At 42.0% G+C, this 20,437-nt stretch overlaps 1 protein-coding gene across 10 annotated transcripts in view; it reads right to left on the bottom strand.

The window, feature by feature from the left end:
* LOC310890191 (dymeclin) overlaps window positions 1-20,437 on the bottom strand; it is a 205,751-nt gene that overhangs the window by 173,481 nt on the left and 11,833 nt on the right. For all 10 annotated transcript variants that reach the window (XM_083818890.1, XM_083818897.1, XM_083818891.1 and 7 more), the window contains 4 exons: window positions 15,213-15,265; window positions 14,594-14,687; window positions 13,227-13,360; window positions 7,925-7,997 (listed from right to left, as the gene is read on the bottom strand). In XM_083818890.1, coding sequence (XP_083675016.1) covers window positions 7,925-7,997; window positions 13,227-13,360; window positions 14,594-14,687; window positions 15,213-15,265 — 354 coding nt within the window. The remainder of the gene's footprint in view (window positions 1-7,924; window positions 7,998-13,226; window positions 13,361-14,593; window positions 14,688-15,212; window positions 15,266-20,437) is intronic.

Consider the following 20,437-nt stretch of genomic DNA (forward strand, 5'->3'; position numbering starts at 1 on the left):
AGCAATGCTGCTCCTCGTGCCTCAGCCGGAACATGCAGTAGGAGGGGACACGTAACAGCTTCAGGTTTTATATCTGTACTTGAAACCTAGGACATTTTCCCTTTTCTCTTCTCTGTCTGGACCACAGGAGGCTGTCGAAAACCGTTTCTGTGAACTCTGGTAAGTCAGACATTTTGCATTATTTTTTCCCCCTCCAAACTCTGTGCTCCCTCTCAGCTCATTAGCCACGACTTCATTCGCATTTTGGAGGAGATGCAAGAGATTAAATCAACTCTGGTAGCAGACTTGTAAATGCCGGAGCTATCAACCTCCAGGCATTTATGGCCGGAGAACCACACCGGGCTATCCAGCTGTGTATCATTCCCTCAAAAGGTTTTGTCAGCTCGAACCGTACGACGATTTCACCTTGCCCTTTTGCAGTTCTCGCGGACAGTTATTTCAAATATGCCACGATGCTGATGCTGCATTTTGAAGTTCCAAATGTCTGAAAAAATTCTGTGGCCAAAACAGCGATCTTTAACACAAATAAAACGTCACCTTCGTGACAGGAACAGGAAAAGGGCACACAAGCAGCCAGTTAAGGCAACTTGTTTGAGCAGTAGCTCTCTATACTGCGACAACTCGAGCACTTGCCATTACTTGCCCGCGCCCACAGACAAGTGGACAGCTCCCAAGCGTCCTGGCATTTGCTTTTTTCTACTCAAAATTACGAAGCGGATGTGTACGACCTCCTGTCAGCATTATCTACCAAGAACCTCGGCAACCTGTGTGTCATCATCCTGCCGCTGCCAGCTTCTCCCCAGTGCCAAGCAATGCTCCCGACTGCTTTCTGTGCTCACCGCATCATTCAGCTTTGCTCCCTGCCTCGGACAGAGGTCTGCGAAAGAGGAACCAGGATTAAGTACAGAGGCAAAATACAACCAAATCTCTGCTAGGAACTTCGATTACTACTCCAAAGACACATCCTTCTGTAAACACGTTAATTAACACCTCAATGAAACGCAACTATTTCGCCCCCTCAGCAAACAGAGGCTGAGAGCTTATGAATTATTTCACACCTGCAGAGCAAACAGGCTGAACAGTCAGAAAGAAAACACTCTGAATTTCAGCTTACACCACTGTACCAAACCCCCCTCCCTGTTCAAATATTTTCCTGAACTTTCACCCAGCCAGAGCTGTCTGCTCTGAGTATTAAAAGGTTAAAAGGTAACTCATTTTCTAATTTAGGAGAGTTGCCAAAAGGGCTGATTCATACAAAAACGCTCAAATCATACAGGAACCAGGTTTCATTTCCCCGCTTCCTGAGGGCCCACCAGAAAGGTGAAAGAGGAGTCACCGCAGAGAATAGGATCGGTTCTGAAAACTGAAAAGCAAGTGGAGTGTCTGGTTATCAGTCTCAGGATACAAGTGCGACTCAAAACGAACACAATCTTTCCTCTTGGAATCGCTCCTAACTTTACACCCGCCGATGGCAAGAGCGCAGCGTTGCAGCCGATACTACAGGACGTTCATTACAGTTCAATTATGCTCGAGGAAAGCAAAGAGCATCTCTGACATTTCCTACCCCATCTCCCCACCACCGCAGGTATTCTCTACCGAGAGACAGAACAGAGATGGAGAGAACATCCTAACGAAGGCAGAAATACCCAAAGGGAATCATCCAATGGATTAAAACAATAGTGGGATCCAAGACCTTTTGTTCCCAGATCTATTCCTAAACTATTGGAGACCACGTAACTGCATACGCTTTCACCTTACTGGCATCCAGTTCTCCACAGAGGAAATGCTCTAAACAGTCTAGGATTTTTAAGGGTTGCACATCGCACCTATATTCTGCCGTATTTATCTTTCTTATCAACACGACTCCTAAGCGACATCCACCAAGTCTCAGTGAAAGACCTTACCCTTTGAGCAACTCCACAGAAACACTGAATATCCACTAAAACGTACAGCTCAGGTGAGTAGTTCTAGGTAGCTTTCAACCCCGTGGGAAAAGGCAGAGAAGACGACCCGTGTGCTCAAAAAACCCACTGCGAAACAGCGCAGAAGTCCAGACAGAGCCAGACGACGTGAGCCACGTCGTGTGTTCCAGCGCGCAGCCTGCACGAAAGGCAGAGCTGCTCCTGGTAGGAGCAATGTCTTCTTGCAACACCGCTTCTCCTTCGCCTTGCTCGCTCGAACGTCGGTCACTGATTTCAAGGCAGGGGTAGAAGCACTGAGTGCCCCTACATTAAGGTAGGGGCACTCAATATAAGCAGTAACCTTACCTGGCCTAACATTTTTCTAGGCAATGGAGAAAAAAGGCTTATGCCTGTCAGTCTGGCAGCCGTCACCGATTTGAAAGTCTGCAAACCCTTAAGGCACCAAAAAGGCACACGCTTGACTTCAGTGCCTTGGTGGCTTCGCTACCCAGAGCAGAGCCCAAACGAAGCACTAGAAAGCAGGCGTTTTTCAAGACGCGTCCGATCTCTTTCGTGAGAAACAGGGCTGAAAACCACAAGAGAGAAAGCACGTTATCGAGAGCTCGATTACGCAGCAAGGCGCACGAGAAACAGCACTGACCTCCGCTGCTGCGCCCTGTGATTAGAAAGCCTGTTGCAAGGTGAACGGGAGTTAACAACTCACAGTGAAAAGGCAGGTCGCAGAGAAACGCTGATCTAAGTCTAAAATAAAGACGGAGCTGGAATAAAATTGGAACAAAAAAAGAACATGACAGATGAAGATTCTTCCGCATCGGACTTTTGAACACCTAAGAGGCCACACGTCTGCCACCAGAAGAAGGGATGTAAAGGGTGATGAAAAATTCTTCAAAATATGTATTTTAAAAAACTTGAAAGACTGATTTACTGCACAAAAAAACAGCTGACTAAAGGCGTTTCTACTCTGCCGTGCTGTTGAGCAAACAGTCCCACAGCAGATCGTGCTTCACGGTCGCATCAAACAGCACACACGCAGACAAACTTGCTCATCACTCACTCTAGAGGCGAAAATGGAAACATCCCAGGCCTGGTCTCACCAACATCCACAACACAAAACTTCTCCAAGCACCTTTTGCTCTGCTGCACCACAAGGTACAGCAGCAAGCAAAGCTGCCTTCATGCTCATCAAATCGCTCCTGCACAGAGTACAATAGTGTAAAACCTTGAGGATCTTCAGTGCAAAGTTAACACCAGTTTGGATCCTTTTGCTAGCTTCAACCTAAGTTTCAACGGATCCAAGTTTCCCTTTCATGCTTAGACAGAGTTGCCAAAAAAGCTCAAACAGGTCTTCAAATACTGGAGCTGCAATCATGATAAAAGTTCCTTGAATGTTTTTTTTGCAAAAAGCAGAACTGTAACTTACTGTTTTGAAAGTAGCAACAAAAAAGTGACCTAGGCACGCTCCTGAAATGGCAGAGAAAACAGTACTTAACCCCTTTGTTGCTCGTAATCGGCAAGAAAAATATCCTAAACATTTCTCATTACCTCTCAACAGCATTGTTTGTACCCAGTGATCATTCCACGGAGCTTTATAATCAACCATGGCCCCATTTTTCCTGTTACATTGGACTTTTAAGCTGCCAGGAAACATGGAGAGCATCCTTAAACGAGTCAAACGCGGTTAACATTTAAACGTGGAAGTAACTAAGATTGCAGCCCAAAACAATTTTAACTATAAAAAAAAAAATAATGGAATGCAAGAGAAATATCAGCTCGCTTCTACTGGCACTACAGGGTGCTACTTAACGGTGATGTAACTAGATCACAGCATTTCATTTTTCTTCCACACGCATTTACAGTTTCTAACGAAGTGAAAACGTACTGATAACAACCAGATGTGCAGTTACGTACACCGGCTCTTAACAGGCTGCTGGAAGAAACCTTTCTAATTTCAAGCTCTGGGAGCTCCATCGTGCAACAAAACGCTCGCGACAGCTTCTACATAAAATTGGTACGACGAAATGCCGAAGTTGTATCTTTCTGCTGACTGTGCAGTTTGGGTCATTAACGCGTACTCTTGGGTGTTAACAAGACCAAAGGAAAAGCAGAGTATCCGTAACACACCCAAGGGAGCCAACATCTACATACTGTAACGCAAGTGTTGCAAGGGACTGCACGAGTCTAATCCCTGAAACGCAATAACGCTTTAGCTCCTATAAAATTTCTCAAAATTAAATGCGAATATGTGAAACCCTTCCCCGCCGACATTTTGTACAACGCAGCGGAGCCCTGCTTTTCTACATGGTTATTTAAGACCCTTTTAGTAACTCTGGTATCGGGCCACAACGATGCAGAGTCCCACGGTCCCTGCTACAAGCTGTTTAACCTACAGAGCACAACTGCCATGAAGAGCACGTACCTTTCCAAACACGAACCAACTTTGAGAAATAGCTTCTTCCATTCATTGTGGACAATTCTGAGACACTCCTCCTAGACGTGCTTTGTCGTACGTCTCTGAAGCCAGCCTTTCCCAACAAAAAATCAACACGCTTTGGTTCTTCGGTAATGTTTCATAATAAGGGAGGTGGCGGTTTACAGACCTAACTCTTTTCTTTCTTCCCCATCTCACACACCTTCCTTAACAACCTTGTCCTAGAATCTCCACCTGCATTTTCCAGGTATGCCTGTACGTTGTTCTGTAGGCAGAACGAGCTCATGTGAGCACTCTGCTCATGCAAGACTTGAGTCTTCATGAACGGGGTACTAAAGCCAAGCCCAAACTCACGTGTTTGCTTACGGTCAGTCTGGAACACGGGTTAAAGTTATGCACCTGCCTGCAAAATACCACAAACAGCTCCTCTAAGGTGTCCTCCCAACAATCCTGTTGGAATTTTGGAACAATTTCCAAAAGCGAAGCTCGCAGGGCTGTTACACAGGTACCTCTGCTCTTCCGTTTTGGATATGGGGATGGTCTTCCATACATGAAGAATAATCTTAGCATTTAAGCGAAGGAGAAGAAAAAAAAACACCTTTAAACCTGGACGTAGAAAAGCAATATATTTAGACAGCAGCTGCCAGCTGTACTCCTTCCTGAAACTGCATCTATAGAACCCAAGGGACACACCAATTGTGACAATCCTCTGTTAAGACTATCGAGTGCTCCTAACAAAAACTTTGCTATTCTGAATTCGACATCAAAGACAGGCTCAGCATGGAGATTCGAATGATCTGTCACAACAAAGTCATCTTTAATAGCAGCTTTACAGACACGCACTCTGTTAGCAGTGTCGCTGTAAGCTGCCAAAGCTGCCTGTCATCTACCAAGTGGCCCTAAATCCTGCTATGGAAATCATTACAAATCAGAATATTTCATGGAGCCCACCCAGACAAGCTACTTCCCAAAATTCACAGGCCTGGTTTAAAATTTGCTTGATTTATTCCAGCTACGGCAGGAACTGAACTACTCCTCTGATAAAAAGTGGGGACGTAATCTACAGTATAAATCTGATCCAGGAGAGAGGAAAGTAAAAAAAAAAAGTCATGTCTCTGCCAAAATAACCTTCATCATTTTTCTGAAAAAAAAAAAATATAAAAAAAATTGAAGCCGAGGTGTCTCAACTTCCTAACATCTTTATGAAGAACAGAGTTCCCTTTACTCCTCCTGAAGCCAACTGTAGTCTCAAGCCTTTCGACTTACAATATAGATACTAGGAAGGCAACTTTCAGCAAAGAGAGAATCCAAACTGAAGGAATGTTCTCCCCAGAGACCATCTGTGTGACTGTTTATTACAGAAAGCAGCTTTTCCTGTATCTACCTTTCCTTACTTCCCCTTCCATGATGCAGGCAAAAGGTGTTAGTTAAGGTACTGCAACACTGTAAATGTTTTATGCTGGTAAACAAGACAATAATATCCATTTTTCTAAGTTTTATTATCCTACTTACTGCTGTTCAACCTATGGCTCACATTGCAATGAAATGTGGAATCAACGCACCTCGAATAAAGCAGATGCATAGAAAAAGCTGTGTCAACAAACCAATTTTGTTCTGGAGACCCACAGAAACATTCACAGAATGGTTTGGGTTGGAAGGGACCTTAAAGACCGTCTAATTCCAACTCCCCTACCATGGGGAGGGACACCTCCCACTGGAGCAAGTTGCTCAAAGCCCCAGCCAACCTGGCCACCACCCTCTAAGAATTTCTTCTGAATATCAAATCTAAACATACCTTTTTAGTTTAAAACCGTGACTCCTCGTCCTATCAATCCCTGACAAAGAGTCCCTCCCCAGCTTTCCTGCAGCCCCCTTTAGGTACTGGCAGGCCTCTGTAAGGTCCTCCTGGAGCCTTCTCTTCTCCAGGCTGAACAACCCCAACTCCCTCAGCCTGGCTTTGTGGGAGAGGTGCTCCAGCCCCTTGATCATCTTTGCGGCCTCCTCCGGACTCATTCTAATATTTCAATGTCCTTCTTGTGCTGGGGGCCCCAGAGAAGAACGCAGGGCTCCAGGTGGGATCTAGCGAGGGCAGAGCAGAGGGGGAGAATCTCCTCTCTCGCCCTGCTGGTCACGCTGCTGTTGGTGCAGCCCAGCATATGGCTGGCTTTCTGGGCTGCAAGCACACATTGCTGGCTCACGTTGAGCTTCTCATCCACCAACACCCCTAGGTCCTTTTCCTCAGGGCTGCTCTCAATCCTTTCTCTGCCCAGCCTGGATTTGTGCTTGGGATTGCCCCGGCTCACATGCAGGACCTTGCACTTGGCCTTGCTGAACCTCATGAGGTTCACACGGGCCCACCTCTAAAGCCTGTTAAGGCCCCTCTGGATGGCATCCCTTCCCTCCAGCATGTCGACCACACCACACAGATTGGTGTCATAGGCAAACTCGCTGAACTCAATCGAGTGCTCAAACTCGGTGCACTCAATCCCACTGTCCCTGTCACCAAAAAATACATTAAACATCTCCAATCCCAGTATCGACCGCCTGAGGAATGCCACTCATCGCTGATCTCCACTTGGACATTGAGCCGTTGACCACAGCTCTTTGAGTTTGACCACAAGTCTTTGAGCCGTTGACCACAACTCTCTGAGTGTGGTCAACTCTTTGAGATCCATCCAATTCCTTACCCGCCGAGTGGTCCATCCGTCAAATCCAAGTCTCCCCACTCTACAGACAAGGATATCATTGGGAACAACGTCAACTGCTTTGCACGAGTCCAGGCAGATGATGTCAGTTGCTCTTCCCCCATCCACCAATGCTGTAACCCTACCATAGAAGGCCACCAGATTCATCAGGCACGATCTGCCTGTAGCGAAGCCCTGGTGGCTGTCACCCATCACCTTGTTTTCCATGTGCCCTAGCATAGTTTCCAGCAGGATCTGCTCTATCACCGTGCCAGGCACAGAGGTGAGACTGCCTGGCCTGTAGCCCCTTGGCTCTTCCCTTTTTCCCCCCTTTATTAAAAATATTTTTAAAATTCCACTTAGTCATTTCTCTTCTTCAGGCATCGGTTCACCGGTACTTCAGAAATTACTGTTAAAGGAGTCACACGATTGAAGCTAAAAAACAACAAAAGCGCAGAACAAGTGAACTTTTGCTCACCCTCAGAGATAAAGCGACACCTCCAACATCCCCTTTCCCGTACACACAGCACAACCATCTCCAACCAAGAGTCAGCAGTACCTACCGGTGTGCTGGCAGAGGTACCTGAAAGCTCCTACATCAAAGCTCCTACAAAAAAATAACCTGGAATAACTTCTGTCAATGGTTTGAACCGGGTGTGAGATGCCGATCATGTGCTTCTTCCTACACAATACTCAGGGCTGGTACTGGCAGCAGTTATCATTAGAGGTACTGCACCATCACATGCAGTGTTTAAAAGCAAGTATTTAACATTATTAACCCCATCACTCTGAGTTTTATATTCTCTCAAATGCTCTGTTTAATGAACAGAGGGGGTTTTCTGTTTTAAGAAACAGAAAGGGGCTGGAAAAAAAACAAAAGAAAAACTTACAAGAGGGGAATTTCAACAATGAGCTGGATGAGGCAACACAGCAACTCTTCTATGAGGTCTTCACACTCTGTTCCTGAAAAAGAAGCATACCAAAGGTTTTCTGGATTTTCAAACACAAAAAGAAAGCATAGATTTAAACACAGATCCAGATGATCAACATTTTAACTTAGGGACAAACACTAGGAGGGAAATTCTATTTAGATGTTGCTATCATAGGAAGTGTGCTAATGTTGAACACATCAAGCTTTACCTCACTACTTACCTAAGCTCTTAGTAAGTGGTGTTTTTACTAACAGTTTGACAGATTGATCACTAGGGACTTCAACCGGTCCACAGTTCAAGTCTCCTCTCAAAATTCCCTGCACTCCTCGCATTTCCCCACCATTTTTTTTCCCCAAGTGAAGAATAAGCAGAGACAGATGAAAAAAATAGTTTCATTCATTCAAGACAAGCTGAACAATATACTGAACGGTGGACTTTCAAATGAATCCAGCCTATAGCACCCATTATCGCTACTCTTAAACAATTAAGTCCACAAAATATCTTGCAACAACACGGATTTACTTACCGAAGAGGTATTTTTTAAACACATTTCAATGGCAAGTAAAGATTCATGCATTTCCAGAGTGTGTTTTAAAAGTGTAAAAATTATTCTCAGCTGATTTACTATGCGACTAAAATTCATGGGATGATCAGAAATTATTTTAAAGCTACAACTATTCGAAGCAACAAAACTGGTAGCGTTTTAAATCAGCACTGCAGTTTTTAAAAACAACTGGAACAGAAGATACGCAGGAGTTCCTTGCCAGAGGAAAAAGTTCATTAAGCCATTTGAAGATGGTATATAATAACAAATAATAGAAGATACATCCCTTGGCTCAGAAGGATTTTTTTATGCTTTCTAAATGAAATAAGATGATACACATGACACAAAAGTGAAGGGTTTTATGGTGCTGAATGCCTAAGGGCACAGTTTTTGCTTCTGCGTTGCCAAATAGGCATTACAGCACAATGATCACACAAACGCTTGTTGACATTGTATTTTCAGATAAATAGGTCGCGCAATAAACCCTGCACTATAGCCAGGTTATGGCAGTGTCACTCCGTTTAACCCAGGCTGCTCTGAATTCCAACACTCAATTTTAAGAAGCACACCAGGGGGAATATTCACAATAAAGCAAAAAATATTTCTTTCCACAATTGGTTTATTAAAATCGCATTAACAATTGTCACCTAATGAACTGCGCATTCTAAAGGAAATCAGGTTTTTATCACGGAAACATGGTTTCCTTTATATAGAATCCCCCATGAGTAATACAATGCAGCTCCTGTTAGTAAAAAAAAAATGAGAACTGCGAGGAGCATTTAACCTTAGACAGAAACCACAGCCAAATAACGAAGCCCGGAGAATGGATTCTAAAGCAACTTGAAGGTGACACTTTTCCAAAGTTTTATGAATCTAAAAAAACGCTTACAGAACAAGACTGAGTTCCCAAAAGGTATCTCTTTTTTTTCCTCTTGACAGCTGAGGAAAGAGAGGAGAAGAAAAAGGACGGCAAAACGTAACGAGTGCATTTTGGTAGTATTGCTTCCACCGTGCTCCATACACAACTCGTTTGAAGGCTGCAAGCAACGCTACCTAAGTATCAGAGGGCTTTCCCCCACACTTTATACTCAAAATAAAGCAAGAAAATACTAGGTTGGCACAATCACGTAGAATGGAAGATGTCAGCCTCTCCTGCTGTTCTCAAACTACTATTTTTTTCCCCCCTAAAAAACTTAATTGCTGTAATCAATGTCATTCAGCTACAATAATTAACGTATCCTTTTCCCCCATTGGGGCGCACGCATTCTTGTTTAATTCTTGTCTTTCCAAGACAATGACACGGATGCATGCCAAATCTATAACGTGAGAGAGGGCTATAAACACAGAACAGAGTGTTTTCCTAAACAACGTCTTTCAATAGCAGGATAAAGACAACACACACAATACTCATTCGCATTAATAGATCGCGTACTTGGATCAAAGACCCACGTAAAGCCTCGGGGGAAAAGAACTAAAGGGTGAATCTGTCCAGACAAGATTAGAGCACACTTGCACAGAGCAAAAACAAGCACATCTTCTACATTACCACAATGCAGAAGCAACTGCAAGAACACATGGTTTTAAAAAAGGCCAGTTATGCATTTTTCACCAGCCATACTTAAGTCCTGGAACACCAAAAGATGAATGGTCTACGTTAGCAAGACTTACTCCAGTCCAATTTAGGATTTATTAATATCACGGATTTTTTAGCTGAAACTAAGATACGATTCAAGTCTATAAGGACTTGCCTACGATCAAAGTTGTGCAATAGCCTCCAAAGTTATATGCAAATTCCCATTTACGGATGAAGTGGTAAAGGTTGCAAATTCCTGGCCTAAGGAACCATCTTAAAAGTGCCAAAAGGAGCAAACTTCTCTTAATGGTCTGTTATTCTGGAAGGGAATCAATAAACAGTGATGTCAATAAACAGTGTTGTAAGCAGGGACTCAGTCCCGTGCAGTTTGTTCTTTAGAAGTTTATAATGGTAGGCTACAACATGCCCTTGCATTTAAAGTTTCTGCAAGGGAAAAACCCCAATAATCACCTTTTATGATACAAAAATCAGTTACAGAGCTTTCTTCTAACCTTAAATACAGTCTAGGAGGGGAAAAGCACAAAGCTGACATTCGGAAAGAGTGAAAGCAATGAACTGCAAAGTCTGGGAGGCGACTCTCCCAGATAAGACAGTTATAAAATGCTACCTAAACAACAGTGGATGCGTCATATATGACAAAACACTTCTCAGTGGCCAGTGACAAGGATGTTTTCCATAGATCATTACTGTCATACAAATTTCTGCCTGAAATACCGAACGTTACACAGCAGGCACTGATACCGCGACTGCAGAGCAAGCAGATCAACGCGCTGACACTGCACCTAGGCCCTCTGAGCTAACAGGGGCTATATTTACACTCAAAGAACGGTACTAGGATGTCATTTAAAATCAGTGGTAGGTACTAGGGTAGATTCCCAGGCTAAAAGGAGAATAAAATGATGCTAATAGTTTGAACAGGGAAACAAACAGCACCACACGGTTTTATGACGAACGGTTACCCTTCTTAGAAGGCTGAGACCGAAGACTGCACACGAAGTACTAATAAATCGGTATAAACTTCAGAACAAGTTCTGGTTTTCTTGTTTTTAAAGAATGAGATGTATACTCTCGAAAACTACGCTTAATTATGAAAATAAAAACAAAAAATCATTTTTTCTGCTTAACTTAATAAGCCCTAACACAAGAACATTTCATTACACTCTGTAAATGATACTTTTTGTTTAATGAATTCATGTAGTATATATTAATATATTATATATGATTATATATTATATAATTATTCTGTAATAATTACATATTATAATTCATATAGTATATATTCATATATTTCATATAGTGAAGGCACTGATATATACACTCTATATATTTCAAAAAGGATTTATTTATACATGAAGGATTTATTCAGAACAAAAACTGATGGCTGTGTAAACACAACATGCTACGAACCTCGGTACCTCAAAGAAGGTCTCGAGAATGAACCTCAATACCTTGAAAAAGGTCCCAAGAACGATCTCCAAGTGGAAACCTGAGGCACAAGAAGCCGGCCTCAGCCCATAGTTGAGCGGGGAAAGCTGATGAGGAACTCGTTTCCTGCCTTCCATCCCCTGCTCTAACAGCAGACCACACGCACAATTATCTTCCTAATCAGGAACATCCAGCTCAAAGATAATTGCTAAGTACGTTCGCCATCAATACGCACAAAATTATCACTAATAAATGTCACTGGGAATTACAGTCAAGTGCTACCAAAGATCGTATAAACACGGAGCTACCCCAGGGATAACAGCCACTTTTCACCCTATGCTCTTAGGAACTCCCAGCGTAAGGGATAAAGATTGCTGAGGATCAAGCTAATGAAACATCTCAGCTTTTGCAGCCGTTTTCCTGTGCTACACTGTACCACTGAAGCAAAAAGTGGGATTGTTTTTGGTTCAAACCAGGTGTAGACCCACAGGCAGTCTGCAGTGATACCTTACTCTAAGCGGGCACGACTTTCTGAAGCATCAGTTAGCTGACCTCGCTCTCGGAGATCACTCACCACGGTTTAAACCATTTCAGCAAGCAGCACTTAATCTTTTGGCATCAGAAGCCCGATTTCCCCGGAGCAACGGCAGACGCCAAGGAGTGAAAACAGATTTTAATGAACGGTTTTCACTGGTCAATGAGCTACCAGGCGTTCTGCGAACGCGTGCCTTTGTTGGACTGACTGTTGAGGGAAATCTGTAGTCAAAATGGTATTGACCACATATTCACATTCAGAGGGAAGGTTTTTTCTTTATTTTTTTATCTTTCTTTTGTTTGTTTAATCAGATGGTAGCAGGGAAATTGTTTAAATAATACAGCCATTCCCCCCATCCACCTTCTCGTTTTATGCAAAACATTTTTTCCTAGAGAAGCACTTTTTCTTTTTAGACTTCCTGCTTAAATTCACTTCTGTATTTTTCCAATCCCTTTTGTCCATCAGCTAAATTTTAGCTTTTGCCTTCGCAAAGGATCGCTTCCAATCAAAGAGCTGTTATAACCCCAATCATTATTGCTTATAAATAACATGACCAATAATTTTTCATCGAATCATAGATAATCTTTCTTACATGGCCCTTAACCGATCTTACAGTAGTGGTAGAAAAGTAACTACAATTCTCATTTGTTCTCCCCAACCTGTTCAGAGGCCGAAAACCGCCTCCCCTTTCCTCCATTTGAGCTCTGTCAGTGTCGCTAACAGAACTGCAGCGCTCTGCAGACTCCTCTACTCCCACGTAATAGCACGCCTCGCAAAATAAAGAGGCAAAAGCCAGAGGATGAGAGGCAAAAGCCAGAGGATGAGGACCATTACCACATTTTTAATTGGATCAAAATTGTCCTAACTAAGGTAGGTCTACAATGCCTTTTTGAATAACTATTTTTAAAAAATGCCAAATGAAGTCTGGGAATATTTCTGTTAAACGCCTAATTACTTCTAACTCCAAAAAAAGAAGCCAGTTGTAGTATTGCCTTTATATTTTCAACCTCACAGGTTGCCCTGAATAGCGAAAGATGGTGTATGTAGCAATATTATTAGTTCATTTCTAGTTTTCAAACAAAGTTTTGGATTCTTACACTACACAGACTTAAGAACTCGTGACTTTCTTGTGGAATATTTATTAGCAATAGCATACACATACCATATGAGCCCGGCGTTTTTTCCTCGTACGTAAAATGAAGTTGCAGTTCCTCTTCTGACATTGTACTGATGAACACTTTCAGCAAACAGCAGATAATGAATAACGCATTGTGAGCCTGCCAAATAAAGAGGTGACTAGAAAGGAAGCAGAAACAAACGGGGATCAGTGACACGTACCTTGCAAACGTGCATCAAAAATCACACGAGACGTGACAGATTAACAAAGGGGGTTCCTATAGCAGAAGCAAGGAAAAGACAGAGAGCTCAAAAGCATTAACTGAGATTCCCTGCTACAGCAAATATATTGGAAGTGTATTTAGAAGTAGTACTCTCCCCCAATCCTCAAGATAATAGTTTTATTCCTAAATCTGCACTGTTAATAACATCACAGTTGCCAGAAATACCACCCTTTGAGGAGTTTACCAGAAAAATTAGCATATTTCTAAAGGTTTCTAGATGCTGTGAACAACAATCCACCCAGACATTTGAAAGTATCCTACATCTTCAATATGAAAGCTACTCTGGCTCTCTGAATCTCAGCACCTCTCCCAACCAAACGTCTTCAGACTTCCGGAGCAGAGCGTAGCAAGATTTTTCCACGCCAAACACAGATTTTCTTCCCATTTTCGAATGCAAAGGGACTATAGCTTCATTACATTTCCTTGAGTCTCAAAAAGTAACTGCTGCTGGAAAGCCCATACAATAACACATGGTAAAGCTTTTGCTTGAAGCTATGACGCATGATACGACTTGAAAGCAGTGTCTTTATATAGAAGGTTTGTTTTTTTTTTTAATGCTCAAACCCAATCCAATTGGAAAATATTCCCGAGCAACTTTATAAATTAAGATTTAGGTAGACAGGTGATTTTTAAATATCTCAAAATCAAGCACTTAAGGTTAAATCACTTGAAGAGTATGTGCTCTTATCTGAACCATTACACTTATCATTTAGGAAGGAAATTTCATGCATCACAGTCCTCCTCTTAAATTTTACTGTGTTCCAAGGGGTTGGAGTTCTGAACTATCAACCTGGTAACAGAGAATGTAGGGTCCACCCAAAGAAAATTAAGACAAAAACCCCTCAGGACTGCACAAAAGGGAAGGCAGACGTTAGCCCAAAGTCGTATCACTTCTGTAAACAATTACGCCTATGTAACACACAGAACACAAACATCTTTTTTTTCCCCCAACAATCTATGTGTTATACTTCATGATCTATGCTTGATAAAGTACTAGACGCTTTTGTTTATTTCAAACAATGACTTACGAGAAGTTTTAGTCTGTAAATATGTTAACTAGTAAAGTAGCTAGCAAAAAAAGGAAGGTATAAAAGGTGAAATGGCACACAGCTTTTTTCTGAGTACTTACTTCTGGCATTCTGCTGATATTTTTAATTCTTTGGTTCTAGAAAGAAAGACTTTAATCAATGACCCAAGGTTTCCTGTTCGAGGATTCTTCTCAACTAGATAAGGAATTGCAAAGGTATGACAATTATGTAGCATTAGTAAGTTGAGACATTTGAATTCAGACAGAGTGAAAACAAATTTTAATGCCTTAAATATTTCCACATCAAATACAGCATGGTTTCCCACACAGCTGTTATTTTACTTTTAAGATTCCCCAGTACATGCCTTACTACCCCAAGATCATTCTCTAACTGCACTTCTAAGCCTAAATTTAAAATATTCCAAATGTGAAGCCCCATAGCACTTCCTTACCAAGACTTGCATACAGCACAGCAGTTTCCTATCGGGGAAACTGTGCAGGTTTTCACAACTAGCTTTTACCCTCTTGTAACATCATGGATGTTATTTGTATTATCCCTTCCTTTCAGCCCCTGATTAGCTTGGAGGGCAGAGGGAAAGAGAGAGAGAGTAGGGATGGAGTTACTTCATTATTTTAGTCATTTAAAGTTCTACAAAAAAAACAGTTCGTGTTTCTTAATTTTACTGACCAACCACATGGATAAGATGTCACAATTTCTCACCTAAAGACTTGCAGACTGAGATGGTGGCTTCTTCCAAGAGCTTTAAGTCCGCACTAAGAGGAAAAAAAAAAAGGTTACATTAACAATTAGAGTTCCCGCACTTAAAACCGAAAATTCTTTACAAAATAGTAGCAAGCATTGCTATGGAGCACTTCGTTTTAGCCATTTAGCTGATTTACACAGGTATCAAGCAGTAAAATACGAAGCACGTCTTGCAGCTGCAGAAGCACAGCAGCTATTAGAAGAGGAAACGAATATTCGCAAGTGAATTGTCCACCAGTGAGATGATGTCACTCCTTCGCTTGTTTCTGCTCTTCTGCCTTTCTGGCTTCAATGTTGCCATGGTTGGTTTGATGCTACTGAAAACGGGCATAGAACTGCAGCCTGCAGTAGAAATTGCTTTGTTTTTAAACACAAAAACTATCTTGTGAAGGAACATCTTTTTAAAAGGCATAAATTCAGAATCCTCACCCTGACATTCAACCTCCCGCCAAGGACCACTTTCTGTCAGCCAATGTTACTGTATTACTGCAAGAATCACATCGGATGTACCAAATTTTTCCTAACTTCACTGAATTGCCTGTTGGTATGCCTCAATGAAAACCATCAGCTTAAAAGAGCAATAAAAGCCTAACCCAGAACATGCCAACAGCCACTGAAAGTTAACGCCAGCTGTGTCAAACACGTAGAAATATTTATATACTTCTATCTCTGCAAACCTACCAGTACAAAGTAACCGATCCTCAATGAGGAAACAAAAGAATAAATGGGAATAAAAGTATGTTTTTCCTTAACAGCACATATGAAAAGCTAGAAGCCAAGTTTCTTCTCTGCGAGTTTGGCGCTTGCAACATGAAAAGCAGCACTGAAATTTACTGATATGTGATACAATATAAAGCTGACTGATTCTGCGCTTCTCCAGATCTCCTATGCCACTTTGCTTGTTAAGAAATTTACTCAAATACAGTTAAGTTTCCCAACTCTCATTTCAAAACAGCTTAAAAAAAAAACCAAGCTTTTCTGAAACAATGAAACACGCGTGCAATGATGGATTTCATCAGAAAATTATTACACGAGGCCCAGTAGATGAATGAACCCTCGAATGTTCAGTCAATGCCTCAATAAAAGCAGCTACCAGAGAGGTACAACTGAATCTGGTAGGTAAACAGTGAAATGTCAGAACGAAATCGTCTTTCAGTGGGGAAAAAATTCTCGTGCGCTTCTAAGTGTATCTTATCCTCTCCAAGGTCAAAATGACTCTGGCCTAAGCAAACACCTACCGTTTCAATTTCTTACCTACACCAGTTACAAACTGCTCCTCTTCGTTCTGCACACTACTTTCAGGCCTCCGACAGAACATTTCACTTATTTCAGTAAAAGAAGGTGTTAAAAAGAATGAATCCCTAAAAAAAAATTAGTCAGGGGTGGACACGTGTTCTCCAGTTCTTGGGCTGACTCTCCTCTCCCGCTCACCCTCAATTCAAAGAGGCCACGATAAAATTTAGGAGGTTTCATTCAACTCGGTGTCGTGGCCTCCACACAAGCATTCTTCTCATATAAAAATATTGCACGAACTTAATACCGCCATAATCAGATTGCCAAAATTGCTGTTGCTTCCCAAGTATTAGTTTGATTTCTGATGAGTAACCTGTGCCCAGATTCGAGGACTAGAAGAGGTAAGGATAGGGGTAGGAAGAGGAACTGAAAGAAGGATTTCTGAGCTTTTCAATAGATAATACTTCAAGAAAGAAACAAATCATTTTTTTTTTAAATTTTAAGATGCCTGCAAATTATCTTGTATATCAGACTAATTTATTGCATAGGGAGCTGAAAGCACGAGACAGCTCTTCACCTACAGCTGAAGGTCTTAAGACAATTTTGCATTATGCAGAGAGGCTTTTTAAATATCAAACACCAGCATTCTTTCCTCCTTTACTAATTGTTTCGAAACAGAAGTTTCGGAAAGAGCAAACTGTTACACGCTTCCATATTTTTAACAACATCAAAATTAGTCTCAAAGGTGGTCTCGTTTGCAGCGCTAAAAACGTGCGGAGCAATCAAAAGAAAACGGTATAGAAGCAGAACCCCTCATCAACAACTTCTGACAATGGTGTTTGCTAGGTCTGGATGAAAAGGATTTTTATTTTTTGACTTCTACTTTGTCCAGATGGCCACTTGTCGTCAGGATGTCTTCCCTCCCTACTGCTGAAAAGCCGGATGAACGTTATACTGGACTCCAACCCGCTACAGAGTTCTTAGGTCCTGAATAATCTTAATCCAACAAAAACCGATCCAACTCCCATTATCCAAAGATGCTAGGGACTTCTGTAATACAGCCTGAGTGATTATTGTAATTGCTTCGGGATTTAAACTGTAGATGTAGGCCCTAATCTTTTAATTACATTTCATTTTTCCCTAATTTCTAAGCATTTAGGTTTTAAAATAAAGCATTCTTCCAAGCGTTGCTTTTTTCCCCCCTCCAAGTTATTCAAAGACACACAACCCTCAAACAATTCAGCGAGAAATTCAGAACTTCAAAGTTAAGCGACTGAGCGATTCTTTTTCCCTAACAAAACCAAAATGAAGTTTAATGCTTATAAACCACCCCACTCTCCCTCATTCATGTAACAAGAGTACAGACCCGAATCTTGCCGCCCTGAATAGCGGGCAACAACATCTGCAAAGTTGCAGTTCGAGTATTAGAAACGCCTAGGGAGAGGGAACTACGGAACACCGCCCCAACACATGTATGCACACAGAATAATGTCCTTACACCCAACAGAGTTAATACTCTTGCTAATTGTTAGACCTCCAAGGATAAATTCATGGAGAGAGTACACTGGGTGTGGGAAGGGCACAAAAAAATACCAGCCCATTTGCAGGTACCTGGGGCAAAGCTTCGCGCTAGCTTGGAAGCGGTTTTCATTAACTCAGGCAGGAAAGAAAAGCGAGAGGCCTGGAAAAAGCCGTCTGCGTGGTTTTTGTGTGTGCCGTGAACACACGAGATACATTATATTAACGCTCAGGTGGAAAATGCCAGAGCCAAGATTCATAAAGCGGCACAAAAGAAACGCCGCAACCAGCTACGGCGTTGACTTCTCTCTACAGTCCCTGCGGAGATGACATTTGCTTAATGAATGAATATAAAACTGGAAACCCAACCCTGAAACATCCCTCCTTCCATTAATCCACAGAGAGGCGCTGGCAGCATTCAAGCTGCTTTTCAGCAATAACAGCAAGAGCAAGCACCAACGGAGTGAGGGAGCAAAGCTCTTCCACCGCGCTGATCCCAAACAAAAATTGCAGTTCCCTCTGAAAGCCCTCACCCGAGGAACCGGGACTGCCTCGTGGATGCGCAATGTACGTGTAAATGTGCGCGTATAAACGTGCGCTTACACGGAGATCACTGTTTGGGACAAAAACATCTAAAACGCATTAAACCGATCTTCGATACGTTACGCTTGATGGCCACGAAGTAACTATGGGAGGATCCGGTACGGAGAGAACGACTTTTTAGAAAAGAAAGGGAAGCTATGCCACGCATTTTCTACTCCGCAACTTCATCTTCCAAATCCTGAGAAAATAAAATTACACTTTTTCAAAACTGACATTAAGCTTCTGAAGCACAGCGTTCCCTAGGACGCGATTACAGAAGAGATTGATTTGGGCTGGAAGAGTAAAACATCACCTGGTCTATGAGAACAATCAGCACATGCCCAACGAGCTTCTCTTAAGAAAGAAGATTAGTTTCTAGCAATAAACAAGCAAACGAAGTGAACTCTTGCTCTGCTTCATGGTACCTCTGAGCATTACGACCCAGGCACCCCAGCTGCAGGCCCTAAGGGACGCTGGTTTAGTGACGGGACCCCAGCAGGTCAGGTCGATGGTTGAACTAGAAGATCTTGCAGGTTTTTTCCAACCTAAATGATTCACATAAATGCCATTTGGGGATTTGATGCACTTACCCTCGGACATAAAGGAACGGAAACAAGCGCGAAGATTGCCCTTTTGTATTTCAGAAGAGCGTTTGGAAAATATGAAACAAAAATTAGGAGTTACCGTATGTTTAGGCAGCAATTACGGACCAAGTAAAACAACACTGAAACAGTATTTAAACAGCATGTATTCTCTTCTGTCCTGCTAAAGTCACTCTTCTTTTGTTTAATAACCAATCTCATGTCAAGTTTTCTATTCTGTTGGCACTTACATTTACTTAGAATACAAGAAGTTCATCAGCAGGTTATTTTTTTGTGAAGGTGGGGAAGAATGGTAAATTAGGCAGCCTACTGCTCAAAAAAAAAAGAAAAATCAGTTTTCATTGACAACGTATTTATATTTCTGGCTCCATCCTACCAGAAAGCCAGATTCTGTGACAGCTGTTCTGGCATATAGTGTAAAAAAAAAGAAACATTAATTCCAAAAGAGAAGGAGGGAAAAAAAATAATAATCGGTGGAGTTAATTCAGAGTGGCTGAATTTGCTTCAGTCGCTTGACTTGAAATTTACCAACACTCAGTCCCCACAGACTGCAGCAAAAACTGCAGCTAATAAAAGACAGAGAAAGTACCTTCCCGGCAGTTATCTTTGAAGCATATGGTTTTACCTGCTTTCATTTTAAAGGCATCACGATGCAAGAGGCTTTAAAGCAGCAGTGGCTACCGTTTTAGAACATCTCTGCTTAGCAAGCCGTAGACAGACAGTGACACCTACCAGACCCAAACCGGAGTTGACAGCCACCCCCTCTGAAAGAGGAAGAAAAAAAAAGGGGGGGGGGGCAGCTTTCCTGACAGTTTTTTCCTCGCCATTGAATACAAAAAAAAAACAACAGCAGAATCAGCCCACTCAGTAAATTCATACTGTGGGAATGCTGACTTTAATGGACTATTCAGAGGAAAGACGTCAGAGAATAAAAAGCTGCACGTAACTTATTGTCCCAATTTCTAAACACATCATATTAAGGCAACATAAAAAGTTGCTCGTTTTTATGTCTTCTCCATTAAAGGATCGTGCACGCTATTCTTTAACCAGCCGCTCATTAAGAACTCCAGGGAAGGAACAAAGCAGAACAGTAAATATTAAGCAAATGATTTTCAGCAAGCTCCGCGTTAGTTAACTCCGTTTGAAGTCTTCCACCATAAAAGCGTTGTAACTAACAACACTGCTAAGGAGGAGGTTGCGTTTTACAGGAGATTTCTCAGGAGATTTTTTTGCAGCAGGTATTCTGCC

This window comes from Anser anser, assembly GCF_964211835.1.
Source record: "Anser anser genome assembly, chromosome: Z".
NCBI lineage: Eukaryota > Metazoa > Chordata > Aves > Anseriformes > Anatidae > Anser > Anser anser.